Raw genomic sequence first — 15,363 nt, forward strand, 5'->3', positions numbered from 1 at the left:
CGACGCCGGAGTGACGACGATGGAACGCCTATACCGACATGAAGGCGGCTGCATGATCACGATTCAATAAAAACAAAGGCATGATGACAACGGAACAACGACCACGGCCTGACGACCATGGGGTGATGACGCTGGAGTGACGACGAAAAAATGACGACGATAGAACGCCTATGACGGTGCGAAGACGACTGTTTGGGCACGGGGCAACGGCGACGATGGAATGGCTTTGGTTTGTTCTGGTAAATGAAATTTGGGTTGAATTATATTGAAAACAAGGCGCGAAGAAACTTGCATTACGACATTGGGATCACTACGACATAATGACGGCTATGGAACGACCACTACAGCATGACGTCGACTGCATGACGATAATGCAATGACGACCACGAGATGAGGGTACTGGAGTGAGAACAATGGTACGGTGGCGACGGCGTGACGACAACATGATGCCGATGCTGGAATGACACCGATGGTGTGACGACGACGGCGTGACAATGTCAATGTGACGAAGAAAATGGCGGCGGTGGAATGACAACGGCCCGACGATGTTGAGTGGAATCCGTACGGCAAAATGACGACGATGAAACGAACGTCTATAACGGCATGAAGACGACACGACGAAGACACAATGACTACAATAGCGTTGCGACGACAGGACCGAAAGTTGGACGACGTTGGTCCGGTAACATAATTTTGTTGCAGCGCGAAGGGACGTAGACGTAGACTAGATACACAGGACGAGATCACATAGATCGAGAGGCTAAAGCAAGCTGGGTATACCAGTCAAGTGGTGCCCAGATCTTGTGAAAAACCTTACAAAAGGGGTGAATAATCACTCTAGTACAAGTAAAGAGGTAAACAACGATGAAAAAGGTTTGTTGTAGTGCTGTACGTTCACAAGTTTTCACGTGATTTAAGTAATGTTGCCAATAGATACGGCGCAAACATGGTGTTCTCTTGACTCCGGAGACGCTGTCAAGGATTTGCCCACTCACCAGAAGAAAATTCACGAGCGATGTGATAATAGACAAGGTGGTTGCGATGTGAAGCACTTGTCAATGTGGGGTCCCTGCAAGACTGAGATTGTGTATCAAATTCCACTCACAAGTAAAAATTGCATATGGACAAAGTGGCACGTGCCTCAGTATCCGATTAAAATAGCACAACCAATAATTAAATATGTCTAATACATCGCATCTAACGACGCACTGCCACACATGCGGCTGCACACCCATGTTGGTATAAATACAGAAGCCCTTTCTAGACATAGGTGCTGTTGTACTATACTACGAGCACCACGAGGCGACGAGAGCTCCCACTTTTCCGTGACGAATCGAGCATTCGACACGGGAGGCGACTTCAAGAAGCGCCCAGCCATCACAGCAGTGCCCAGGCATCTCTCCGCGACGAATCAAGAATTCGATGAGGGCGAGATCATCACCCTGCCCGCCTGTTTCCTGCCGACGAGAACTCGCCCAAACCGGTTCCTGCCGACGAGGTGTCGCCGAAGGGATTTAAGGGAGAACCGGCCCATTGCGAGGAGAAAGAGTCGCTTGCAGCCGCCCAGCCGCTCTGATGCGCTCCTGCTGCTACCTGTACGCTATCATCCCCTATCTGTAAATATTGTATAAAGTTTTTCGTTTCTTCGTCATCTATGGAACGAGTCCGTCTTTCGTCCTCCACCCCGAAGTCACAACAGTTCCAAACAACTCGCGAAATAATGGAAGCTTTTCATATTAAATGAATGGGGGATGCATGCATCAGCCAGGCATCGGTCTTGTCTGACAAGGAATATGCATATCTGCTTAGCAAATATGCTCATCCTACATAATCTGTTATTTGAAGTTTTCTTCTTTCTTTTCTTTTTTGCCTGTGTGATCTAGTTTTATTTGACTTTTATTTTTACATTCTTTTAAATTTTGTGCCTTGCTAATCTTCGTATTTGTATCTTACCACGTTTTCCCATGTTTCTAGATGTTTTGCAATCGTTTATATGCGATATTTTTCAATAAAATATTCTGTTCGGAGTCAGCGCTCGTCTTGTGTATCTCGTCTACGTCTTGGTCCTCCCGCGCTTCAACAAAATTACATCATGACGGAGATTTGACGGTGACGGCCTAACAACCATGGAATGATGACGAATGAATGAAGACAATAAAACGAACACGACAGCATGAACGGCATGAACGGCACGACGGCATGACGACGACACAACGGCAACAACCGTATGACGATGACAGCGTCGGGACAATGACTGCCTGAAGACATTGGAACCACTTCGACAAAACGGCCACAATGGAACGTCCGTGATGGAATCACATCGACTGTGTGGCAACGATGCAATGACGACAATGAAATGATGACGAAGATGTGACGACGATGTCATAAAAACCATGGGATGACGGTGCCGTAGTGAATACGATGGTATGATGATGACGGCGTGATAACGCGATGCTGACGCTGGAGGGATGCTGATGGCACGACGACAATGGGATGACGATAGTAAAATGTTCACACACACTTGTGTAACGATGACATGACGCTGAAATTGCAACGACTCCTTTTTTGTGATGCTATAGCTCTAACCAGTGGGTGCCTGCAAGTAGAAACTTAGCTGTCAGCAGCAGCTTTGCAATCAGACATGCTGCCCTTGCTATCTGCGATTAGCAACGAAGTGCCGGCCCCTTTCAAAAGAGCATCTTGTGTGCCCTTGAGCTCAATCCACGCGTAAATGGCACTCCTGGTAAACGGAATATATTTTCATAGTCCCTTTACTTTCCATTTGACGAAAGTCAAATGGAAAGTAACATTGTATTGTAACATTGTAACATTGTATTGTAACATATTTGTAAGTAACATTGTATTGCAGCACCTTGGAGACTAACAAAAAGAGTGAGAGGAAGCTAATAACCAAGCAGTGAGTGAAGGAATGAAACACGAAAAGGCGCAGTTATATAAATAAAAAACATTTAAATATCGGGTTTTACGTTCCAAAACCACGATCTGATTATGAGGCACGCCGTAGAGAGATATCTCTCAAATTTGGAAGACTTGAAATTATTTAACGTGCACCTAAATGTGTACTAGTACACGGGAGTTTTCGCACTACCCCCCCCCCCCCCCCCATCGAAATGCGGCCGCCATGGCCGGGATTCGATTCCGTGACCTCGAGCTTAGCAGACCAACACCGTAGCCAATAAGCAACCCCGGCAGGTTAAAGTCACTTTCACCCGAAAGGCGAGGCATCGTCACCCGAAAGGTAAAGCATCAATTGGGACAGCAAATTAGTGGACAGCTATACGAAGTAACCATAGTAGCTTTATCAGCCGTATGAATTTGTAAACATAGGCATACTAACTAAACAAGCACGGTGCCCCACTCGCACAAGCAATCATGAACACATCCCATGACCGCTGAAACTCACTGTGAAAACGCTAGAGTGAGGAAGCGCGGCAGCAGCAGCGAGCGAATTGACCTTCGTGCTTCGTCTCGCATCCCCTCCATCGCGAGCTAAGCCGCGAAAACACAGCGCACGGTGGACTCTGCCCCCGTCGCAGATAGCTTTTAAGATACAGCGACCCGAGAGGGCGCGCGTGGCCATCCAGAGTAAAAAGCGCACCCAATCCCTACACTCCCCATGGATGCTTGCGCGCGACTGAAGACGGCGACCTTCCTCCTCGCTTTCCTCGCTTGCGTGCGCGAGATTAAGCCGCGATCGCCGGCTCACTATCGCACGCTTTCACTCACGCACACAGCATATGGCGCGGCGACGATTTTCTCGTCCTTGCACTTTATGCAGAACCTCACGGCGACGGCAGAAATGTGCCTGGAGTGTCCATATAATTGAATAGAGTTTGTCGATTTTGCATGAAGGCGCAACGATAGCAAGATTTAGAGTTGCGATTGAGCTCCTGACGCCGTGTTCTAACAATACGCGGAGGCAACACGGCGTCACGCAGCACGGGAGATCACTTTCTGCTTCGCAGCATCGAACGGCGCCCTGGCAGAAAGCGTGTTTCAACACTGGCACGATGAGGAACGCCCGTAGCCGAGCTTAAGGCGTGGCACATCGATATTGCACCAGATGAGACCGATGAAAAGCCATCGCAATTTTGTCCGTCCCGCGAGAAAGGATTAGATTTTAGCTTGATGTTTTCTGCCCGTTCCGATCGGAACGTACATACCACCCCACCGTGGTATGTACGCAGCTGCTCAACGGGAACGCTAATGCGAGTGCGCTCAACGCTAATTCCAGCGGTGGAAGCCATGCAGAATGCTCTCCTGGCCAATTTTATACTGTATAGCAACGTTCTAACGCGGTATCGCGCGTCGTGGCGGAGCGTGATGGTGCGTCCACTTGGCTTCGCCGTTTAAGAGCGAAGCGCGCCCGTTCCGGAGTCGAGCGTGAATGCGCGCGTGCCACTGCTCGAGCGTTCGTCGTCGTCTTCTGGCACAACGTGCTCCGATGCCACTCATCCATCTAGTGTTGCCATACTGCCCCTGCCTCTGCGAAGGTGCGGACGACGCTGACCCACTGCCAGCCACTGCCAGTCACAAATGCTTTGCCTCAATATATACATCGAAATGAAAACACGTATAAATCTGCGCTCAAATTTCACATTAGGGAGTACCGTAATCGTCGGACATGTTTAAGCATGAAATGCTTTTAGTTCCTGTTGTCGGTGACCTTCAAGAGACCGTGAGCCAAAATCCTGAGCCGTTATCTGGGCACTCAAGACGAGAATGGAACGAGAACATCCGGGGCATCGTTGCGAGAGTGCTTAGAAAAAGTTTGTTTCAACAAGACACGATGCGAACACTGAGTCACAATCACGGCACAATTCCACCAGGACGATAACATATACAAAAAACGAAGCATTGTACACACGGCACGTCTCCAATGTAGTTGACAAGGAAATTTATTCACCCGTAGGCACGCTTACAACTGTGGTATGAACAAAAAGTACAATATAAAGTACATCACATGTAATACATCATACTTGATGTAAGCAAAACAGATTAACAAATGAAATAATAAATGGTGTCTAGTTGACACTGGCTTTGCCACACACAACAACATTAACAACAAAACTCATTACCGCATCCACACAAAAGCATTATTGTCAGCCTCTAATTTATGAAAGGTACCCGGGGCACATACAGATACAGTCTGAACTCAGGCAACAGAATTGAGCATTATTCTGGATGTAGAAAGACTTTGCCTTGGGAGACGGTTATGTACCGCGTAGACCAGCGGCGAAGAAACTCGGCTTCACCGAGTTTGAACAACTGTTCTTCAAGATGACCCCATATTATCACCCGAAGTTTCCGCATTCTGGGGTACATTGCTCTATTTGACTGCCGAGATCGTTCTGCGATGTTACGGAAGCACCACAAAATGTAGCTAGCGCTGTAGTAGACGAGACTCGCAAACCGATCTCGGCGCTGTGGTGGCCGCACGATGGATATTCCGAACATTCTTGCAACTAGCTTCCAGAAGGTGCGTGCTACAACGCAGTCCTTTACTACATGCGCGTTGGTCTCTGTTTGTGCGCAATATATGCATTTATCATTCGCTATCATATGCCAGCGTTCAAGCCTGTCTCTTGTAGGTAGAATGCCCCACTGATATTGCCAATGAAAATCCTTCACTTGAGAGGGCAAATCAGGTGAAAGCACAGCTGTCCATGTTTGTGTAGTAGCTGTCCGTGGAGGTACAGCTGTCTCACACAACATTTCACAAAGCCTGGAAACTGGTGTCGCATGCCACTTTGTAATTGTTAGTTGTACAAGCTGGCTTAGCAAGCGCGCAGCCGCCGCATACTGCGGTGCTGGCGTTACCGCCGTCGGAAGCAAGTTGCCTGTACTCTGCGGCATAAGCGTTCGACGGTAATGACCCAGCCAATAAAGGAGCAGTGGCCTACCAGGGTACTCATCATCATCAAGTAGATCACATGTACTCTTAGTGCACAACAGCCTACCGAATGTAACTATGCACGGCAAGCTCCATCCTCCGCTGGATTTTGGCAGACGCAAAAATTGCTGCGCTACGTATTGCGACTTGTTTAGCCAGAACCATGAGAAAATAAGTGAGTTTACTACTCGTACTGTTGGTGACGGCGGGAGAGCTACCCTTGCAGCAAACCACAGTTTACTGCACAATACGTTCTTAATGAAGAAAGCCCTTTCTGCCAGCGGCAGTGGCGACGCAGCCACTGCTTCTGACTGCTCTTTAATGGAGCTGACAATGTCTCGTCACGTGTGAGGGGAAACACCACTTATACAAAATTTGATACCTAGTTTCCAGAAGAGGGTTATAGCGCCGAAAAAACACAACACACAGCAAGCGAGACGGGACAGGCGCCTGTCCCGCGCCTGTCCCGTCTCGCTTGCTGTGTGTTGTGTTTTTTCGGCGCTATAACCCTCTTCTGGAAACATGCACCAACTAGCCCCCCAACAAGTATTACTTTGATACCTAGTATTTGCATATGTTCGGTCTGTTTAATGTCCCCTGGTAGCGTTATTTCGCCGCGACCTAAATTTAATGCTTCGCATTTTCTCATATTTATTTTGCCCCCTGACATTGAAGCATATTGATTATAAATACGAAATACCTCTACAAGACTGTCCCCATCCCGTAAAAACAAAGTGATATCATCCGCATACGCCGATACCTTTATGCACCGGATCCCGGCATAGGAAGACCTCTTATGAGCGGGCTCTCGCTAAACCGCCTTAACAACGGGTCAATCGCAAGCACAAACAATATGGGTGACAAAGGACAACCCTGCCGCACTGCCCTTGTCAGATCAAATCTAGGTGATAAAATGCTGTTAAGTAGTAGCTCAGCTGTTGTTGGCGAATACAACATCCGCAGGATGTCTACAAACTCTTCAGGGAAGTTATAGCATCGTAAAACCTGTGAAAAAAACGAGGTCATCCGGGCAACCAGTCAACACGTAAGAAAGTGCGGCCTTTGGCCCCAGCCCTTTGTACAGGACCGAATCACATACGCTAGTTACTGCCCAAAAAAGCTACAAAAAGCAATCCTTCCGAGTTCTTCCTAATGTTTGTTCACAATGTCATTGAAGCTGTAACTTCTAGTACGCTGAAGCTTTATCATTTCCAAAAGCGACGTTCAAAAGGCAGATACATGACATCATACACTTGTCATCTTTTGGGGGTGAAGCACGGTATATATCCCGCGCTCGTTTCAACGCCAGTGGTCCGCGAGTTCCGCGGCGCGTCCGACACGCCGACAGCGCCCTCCAGCGTCCAAGCCAGCAGCGTGCGGCACGCCGCAGATGGCTGTTTGGCCGAGACGAGACTTGCAATGAAGTTCTGTCTGTGACAGGAAACTACTGGGTCCACAGGGACTGGTACACAGTATGGCGTGACGCGATGTGGTGTGGTCTGGTGTGGCGTTATGTGGTGTAGTGGAGGGTGCCGCTGAGAACCATTTCATTCCTACATACACTCGGTTACGGGAGAGCCAGTATTTATTTTTACATCCAAACGCACTGCGCGTCTTTGGAGAACTATCCACTCGCGTGCGGCGTCGATAGGGGGACAGCACTACAGTGGCGGCGGCGTCTCTGTACGCAGCGCCTATGGCTCGAGCGTGCGTAGAATGTCCGCATAATTGTCATCGCAATGAAAAATATATTAGTGAACTATTGAAATACAGTGGTGTGGTTTAGGCAGCGAACGGATGCAGTCGATATTGTACACTTCGATATTCAGGATTTGGGCAGGCAATGTAGTCTTTTAGGCGGAATGGGTGCAAAGGGAAGGGAATTAAGCGCAGTCGAGAACACAGGAGAACTATAGGTAATTGCACTGATCATAATGTAGGCTGTTGCTTATCATGGTGATGTCAGAAGAGGTAAGAAAACAAAGGCAGGAAAAACGTGCAAGGATTGTGCATTGCCGATATACTATAGCTGCGTTGCATGCGTGACAGTCTTAAAGATCGGTACGCAAAAAAAACGACAGTAAAAAACACGGCAAACAAAACTAGGTATTCAACTCGGAACCGGCCACTTTATACGCAAGGAATATACCACGCAACTAAACGACGCTGCGTTGCTTTAAGTGGCAAACAAGCACTGAGAAAGCTCGTCAAGCAAGGAAGCCTACAGAGACCAGAGTAGAAGCGATGCTGCAACCAGTGTCCTCTCAGTCGCGCACACTGCAAGGCTCTGCCTGTGGTGTGCACGGTATAACTGCCGAAACGCGCGGTGGTTCACAGATCAATCGATAAACTTCTCATGAAACAGCGAACTCGCATGCAGTTTTTTTCCGCATCTCTTCTAACTATTTACAGTCATTAAGTTTTTAAGTTCGAGTGCGCATAGATACGCCGCATAGCCGGAAGTGACAATGTTTCGTACGTGATGCAGTTAAAGTGAACAGTATTGCGATAGATGGCGATGTGTGACTGAAATGCATAACAATGCAAAAGCAACATATAACTGACTCATTACGGCTACATACATGAGCATTGTGGTGCCATCACATCGCTGCGTCGTGTAAGCAGCCTGATACACAAGAAAGCAAAAGCACAAAAGCACATCGGAGCTCTAGATATGGTGTTAACTTTGTTACACTGTAACCGTAAAGGCCGTTCTGGTTTCAGTCAAAGAAGTCGCATTTGCTTCCGGGATTCATCTTCGATCCCACCGTACATTTGAACGCGCTCGCGAACGCGGCAGAGTTGCGCACGGCCTTGTTGCAGTCCGCCGCGAACGGATTCGGGAATCCTTCTGTGGCGCACGTGACGTAGCAAAGAGTCATGAAGAAAACCACCATTTCTGGCAGGTCTTTCCGTATCAATCGCGGAACACCTTGTTCTTTCAAGGCAACGAGGAGCGAGGAATGCGCTATCTCCAAAGCTGGCACTTCCGGGAATATGCTCGCGCTGCCTTGGCTCCTCAAGCAGCCGTCTTTGAATCGGAACTCGCTCGTCGAGGCCTGGGAGAAGATCGAGTCGACATGATTACCGTTCGGGTGCCAGCGAAGACCCACGTTGTCCAAGGCCTTGACCATCTCCTTGGCCAACAGAAAACCGAGACCACCGTAAAACATGGCATCGGTTCCCTTCGGATAGTAGAGAGGCCGATCCACGATTCCGACCGGCAGGGCCATACTGTTCAGGATGTAGTCGTAGCTCACGTGCGCGGGGACGTAATTCATCGGCAGGCTATCCGAGTCGGCCATTTCTTTAGCTTTCGTGCGCTGGTACATGGAAAGGTGGGCGGCTAACCAGTATTCCCTGAACGTCTCGCTTCCGAGCGGATACTCTTTGTAGTACTTCTCGAGCCTATCGCTGTCCATGTAATGCGGAGGGGGCCATACTCGCACTCGCAGCGACGACAGCTTGCGCACTGCGAGCGCCTTGCTTTCCTCGTCCAGCCACTTGGAGGCGTTCACCATGCGAACGGCCGTCGAGACTAGACTGCCGTACGCGCCGTCGATGAACTTCTCGTCGGAACCAGTCAGCCGGGAGACGGTGGTCAGGCACAGCACCAGCAGCTTGAACACTGCCTCGACGTGCAGGCCGCAGAAGACTGGACGGTACGGAGAAGCACGCGACTTGCCACCGAATGTGAACCAAAGGAGGCCGCTGTCGAAGACGGGCGCGTACGTCTGGACAAATAGCCACGCCAGGTGCCTCCGGAGTTGGCGGTCGTCGTACTTTCCCAGCAGCCTGTCGATGGTTTCCAGCAGTTTCGTGTCGCTTACGAGGACGCGGTCATGAGGAGCGAGGCTGGGGTTGAAGGACAGGTGCTTCTGCAACGCGCCCTTCCAATCGACGCTGGGGATGTTCGTGGTGAAGTTGCCAATGTCGCTCAGCGGGAAGGAGGCCGGGTCCTTAATCTTGGAGACAATGCAACTGTAGAGTTGCTCCAGGACGTCCCCTTCCACTGCCTTTGTCTCCTCGATAAAGAATCTCTCCGCATGACCCTGATCGTCCTCGCTGACCGTGATATAGAATCCCTGCAAGTACTTGCCGTAGTCACCGCCCATAATCACCCTTCGATGGCGGTTCCGCGCTATAGCTAGGTATTCGCCTGGCTTGATCAGGAGGCGGCCTCTGGTCGCGTCTCGTCCCGAAAGCACGCTGACCGAGATCCAGAACGGCATCTTCCACTTGAGCGACAACTCCATCAGCACGTCAAAGAAGGATGGCGCTTGGTAAACCTCGGGTTCCTCCGGCCAACTGAGTCCTATGTATTTCATGAAATGGTGCAAGCGATTGATGTTGGCCCCACCGTCCTCGAAGTAGCGTTCGCAGAGTTCGTGCATTCGGCGCGCCTTCTCACCCGCGGGGAGCAGCGTGCTGCCGTAGCGAAGCACCGCACTCAGGGCCTCGAGGTGAGCGAAGATGACTTCGTCCATCACCGACGTGACGCGCTCCCGGTACTGTCGCCGTGGGGTCCAGGCCGAGCAGACGAAGGCGCGAAAGTCGTCGCACGGGTCCAGGCTCCGGTTCAGTGAGGCCGTCAGTATGTCCGCGTGCACGATGCAGTCTTCCGTCGAGCAAAGCGGGACGGGCTTCTCCGCCGAGTCGCTTGCGGCGAACGAGTATATGAGCATCGCGACAGTGAGCAGAAGGGCTGCGAACGCGGCGGCGCCGATGGTGGCGCAGTAATTTCCTTTTTCTTTGTTGACGCGTTGCAAAGGCCGCTTTGGAGGAGACAATAGCTGAAAACAAAGAAAGACAAGTTGCGGAAATCAGCTGGTTGCCACGAAACGCACGAAGTGCAACGCGCGCGTTCCGTGGAACATCGCTATAACCAACTCGGATGTAACAAATTGTCACTTATAATGAATTATATTTAATAAGCTCCTTTATCAGCGTGTGACGAATATGAGCTCATAAGAAAATTTGCATCTGTCAAATTGTTCTTTGTGTGTGGAACGTGTGACCACGTTATCTGGATCTTCGACTAAGTTCGACCAAACGTTTAAGGAAAAGGAAAAGAAACCCCTACCATGGTGTGAGCCCATAATATAAGGGCAAAGCGATAGCTCCTCAATCTTATCGAACCGTAGTGTATACTCACTAATTTTTGTAGTAAACCTGTGTTAGACATTACGGTCGCCTTGCGATGATCGATCGACCTCATGCGTGAACGTTGTGACAGCTCTTAGAAGAAAGACGCAAATTAACAGGCATACACAGAGAAGAACAGAGAAGACAAGCGCCATGTGGCATGACTCTACAGCTACGCAACAACATGGACATCTAAGTTCGCAAAGGTGTTCGTTCGTACATGCTGTTTGCCGTTACGCTAATAATACGGTCTAACATTGCGAATGGCCGGCATCTCATCTTACGAACAGTTCTATAGTGTGAAAATTTGCTTGTGATTACGAACCCCTTACGGTTATCAGCGAGATTTCGAGTGAATAAGCACTATAACCTTGCTATGCCCGCCCCCCACCCCGCCCCTCGCCCTTCATTTACCTAAATCATCATAACAGTCTATCCTATCTTTTCAAGCAGTGCGTGACCTACCTGCAGTCACTCGCGAACGTGAGCGAGATTACGAGGTTTGACCACCGACCTTCCGGTGGCCACTTAAGAGCACGCTTAGTCAATACCTCCTAGAACCAATCTGCAGGCGAGCGATCGCCGGTCATCGGTGACTTCTTAGATGAAGCAACACTAGAAGACAGAACTGTGGCACTACGATCGTTAAGATAGCGTAGGGTTCTGCAGATAACGTTAGCCAAGCTGTTCAACTAGAAAAAAAAGAAGATAGAAAAAAAAACGCGGCGCAAGATGCGACCTACGGTGTTTGATCGTCTGAGGTCTGACGACCGAACGCCGTGGGTTTTATATCTGTCTCTTTCACCGTGTTTTGTAAATCGTTGCACACGTTGGCTAACGTTAGCAGGGACACGTGGTACATAATGGGAAGTACGGGTAGCACACGGATTTGTATAATTCTAATGCTTGAAGTGAGTAACTGTAGTCGAACAAGCAGTGTCACTGGAGCCATTTGCTTCGACACGGACACTCGTCTGACGAGTCCCCTTGTCGAAACGTTGGCGACAACGACAATATTCCTTATTTGGTCAGCCCCATGAACCAAAACGGTTCATTAGTTTAGGATCCGACAATGTCATCTGGTGCCTCCATTTGATTACAAGTTATTCGGTGCCTCCGTTCACCACCCGCCCATAGGCGCAAAGCTGCTTGCTGTACGAGTTTGCGAAAGACAAGGAAATGACTCACGATGTTCGTGAAGTCGAACACGGCTTTGCGGTTGCGTTTGGTCAGCACTGGCGGCTTCCGGGAGCCACGGAAAGACCGCGAAAGCCGACTGCTATCTTCGCAGGGGCCACTGCGCGTGGTTTCTGGTGCCGACGAAATGGCTGGGGACGCGCACGTGGGCTGCGAGTGGGACCGATTGTTATCCACGCTGAATTCGGCAGAGTCTCCACTCAGGCCGATCGACGACTTCGAAGCGTTCCAATCTCGGAGTCCGGCCGGCGAAGCTCGCCGTGGCTCCGGAGTTGCGGACCTTGTGGCGCTGCTGCTGACGCTGTCGCTGTTCGCCGAAGGCTCGGCCGTCCACTTTGTCTCCACCTCAGCACCGGTGTCAGGGGTCGAGCTCGTGGATGGCTCTTGGATTTTCTCCGCCGCGCCCACTTGCGGTCTCTGAGTGTCCACGGTGACGGCGAACTTAACCAAGCGAGGAGCCAGGGACGCCTCGGAGTCCGTGGCCTGCCTGGCGACTTCAGATGCCGGCGTCACGCTGGAAGATACCTGCGACGTCGTTGCCCTCCTGAGGTTGTCCTCCACTGGAACGTCCACCTCTGTAACAACCTTGGCCTCCGCCTTGGACGCCCTTCTCGAGGCCTGGCCAGATGAGGAAACTGTCAAGGAGGGCTTTCTCGAAGGCGGATGCCGTCGAGAGTGCCTCTTGGAGCCGGAGTCGTCTCGTCCGCGGGAGTCTTCGCTTGCACGCCGCTTGCCATCGTACTTCGCAGCAGCCACGGACGAAAGGCTGACGACGCCTTCAGCTCGACTCCGCCGCCTATCTCGACGGCTGCCAGGCGCGGTCGAATCTCTGCAGCTTGTGGTCTCGGACGAGACAGCCATCGCACCAAGAGTCACCTCGTCGGCTTCGGCCGTAGACGTTGACGAGGGCGTTGTACCCTCGGTCTCCTCCTTCGACCAGCAAGGCCGCTGCCTTTTGCTGCAGCCGGCACCGGACTTCTCGCCGAGAGGTGTCTTGGACATAATGCTGGCCGCAGAGAAGAAAAAGCGCGTGATCAACGTACGGGGCAGCGTACGGAAACGTCCGTTCCTAAGCAAGCACCATTCTTCTTCTGGTCGGAATGCACGCTCGGCCGCGAGCTGCGCGTGCGATCGGTGCTACTTTTACTTCTTCGTATTCCATCCTTGACAGCTGCCGTACCGGTGCCGTCAGTATGTTTTTGTAAGCGAACGCGTTTACATGGAAACGTGTCATTTTTAACGCGATATAGCTAAGAGCCCCTTGTCGCAGCAAATCCGGTGCCGGCGTCAGCGGAGTTGTCCGTGAGCAAAAATTTCCGTATATATTTAGGTATATGTTTATGCCACGCATTGCTATATGACATACGGTATATGAGGGATATATTGCCACAGCATTCTACATTCTTGACAAACTATTCCTATAGGAATATTGAGATAGACAGCCCACTAACAAATGTCATGAAACAAAACACCTACAGCTCATATCTTTTATGTTAAATCTTCACAGACTTAAACAGTAAAAGTGCAAAACAATAGCAGAGACCTAAAAATTGTTTTCTTTTCTTTGTTTATTTCTTTTTTTTTTTTGGCACGGCTGTGCACTACCTCCGGGATCCGCCCACGGGATCCGCACGAAGGTGAACTTTCTGGGATCCGCCCAGAAAGTTCACCTTCGTGCATAACGTTCGGCGCCAGCCTCTCCCGGTAAACATTGCGGTTGCATAAGCTGTAGTGGCCGGGAAGCGTGAGGAGCAGTGAAGGATCTTTGAATGCTATCGCATTCCTCTCTCAAAAGCGAAGCTTAAGCGACCTCAAAATTTTCCCCATTGCGTTGTGTTTTGAGATGGCAACGGGTCATGGATCATTGAATACTATCGCGTTAAAGGCGAAGCCTAAGCTTCCTGCAAGTTTTTGTATAAAACCGGAGTATCCTCTTTTTGAGATGGTGGTTCTGTCTTGCGGCGGCGGGCGCGTTTCATATAAGGGTCGTTCAATCAAGCCAAGCGCAGAGTTCGTTTCGTGAAGAATAAAAGGGCTGTTCTGCGGAATCAAAACATTGTGTTTTTCGATGTGATCGTCTTTTAGGAAATCCACCGCACCCAATATTTAATCAGTGCTCGGATGCCACAAACGTTGCAAGACGTTTCAGGTAATTTTACGGCACAGTTGGACTGCCTGACTCACTTTCTCATCAGTGAAAGAATGATTCGACGAACTCGTTCGCACACCTATGACGCACACCTATGGGAGCTTGCAAGCGTGGTGGTTCAGTCCGCGTGGGCATGACGGTTAGAACTTGAATGCGCCGGCACTTTGTCTTTCTGGCTTCCAGAGGCTTTGTCACTTTGCAAATTGATCTATGGAACAAAATTTTACGTTATATATATATATATATATATATATATATATATTACAATTCGCAATGTACAGTAAACTCTCAGTTGTACGAACGTCGGTTTATCGAATATTTCAGAATAACGAATGTTTTAAAAATCCCCGGCAGTTTTCTTATAGATTCTATGCAAAAATGTTTCACTTATAAGAATTTCGGAACAGTCAATATTTCAGTTGAACGAACTTGCTCAGAGGACCAAGGCTTATTTTTGTCATCAGCTGGAGGTCGATAGCAATACTTTGAAGACTATGCACAGTGTGACAGTGCACTGATTACCTGTGCTGGACAGACGGATCTGGATATTGTTTCCAGTGTTCGTCCTGAAGAAGAGTGCGACGAAGAAGAGGCAACTGCCGAGCCAGTTTCAAGCCCTATAACTCTAGCTGAGGTTGTAGGGTACATTGGAAAGTTGAGAGACTTTGTGTCTCAACAGCAAGCTGTGCCAGAAGAAGTGTACAAAAAGATTGACTCTTTGGACAGTTTTGCTACTTCCTGTGCTTTTAAAGTAGAAGTGCAGAAGAAGATTACAGATTTTTTTCTAAGTGAGAAAGGCAGCATTATAACTGTTATGAACCTTGTACTTGTTGATATGTACAAATTTCATTTCACACATTTATAACACTATGGATGCCATGTCTTTTGCTCCATGAATTGTGCTTCAAACTTTTGACTCTGTATGCCATGCGTTATGTTGGTCTAGTGAATATTCAGT

The 15,363-nt window shown here is 49.5% G+C and overlaps 1 protein-coding gene across 1 annotated transcript; it reads right to left on the reverse strand.

Moving 5' to 3' along the window:
* Window positions 1-6,481: 6,481 nt before the first annotated feature.
* On the reverse strand, window positions 6,482-13,347 carry LOC142585227 (membrane metallo-endopeptidase-like 1). The gene is made up of 2 exons (XM_075695816.1): window positions 12,248-13,347; window positions 6,482-10,707 (listed from the first exon to the last, which is right to left on the reverse strand). Exons 1-2 carry the CDS (start codon window positions 13,256-13,258, stop codon window positions 8,635-8,637), a joined length of 3,084 nt encoding a protein of 1,027 aa, XP_075551931.1. The 5' UTR covers window positions 13,259-13,347; the 3' UTR covers window positions 6,482-8,634.
* Window positions 13,348-15,363: the final 2,016 nt, after the last annotated feature.

The sequence above is a fragment of the Dermacentor variabilis genome, chromosome 6 (genome assembly GCF_050947875.1).
Source record: "Dermacentor variabilis isolate Ectoservices chromosome 6, ASM5094787v1, whole genome shotgun sequence".
NCBI lineage: Eukaryota > Metazoa > Arthropoda > Arachnida > Ixodida > Ixodidae > Dermacentor > Dermacentor variabilis.

Coding starts and splice junctions, on each gene's coding strand:
- LOC142585227 (XM_075695816.1), bottom strand. CDS start 13,258: ATGTCCAAGACACCTCTCGGCGAGAAGTCCGGTGCCGGCTGCAGCAAA. Junction 10,708..12,247: donor TGTTCGACTTCACGAACATC/GTGAGTCATTTC, acceptor CTTTGTTTTCAG/CTATTGTCTCCTCCAAAGCG.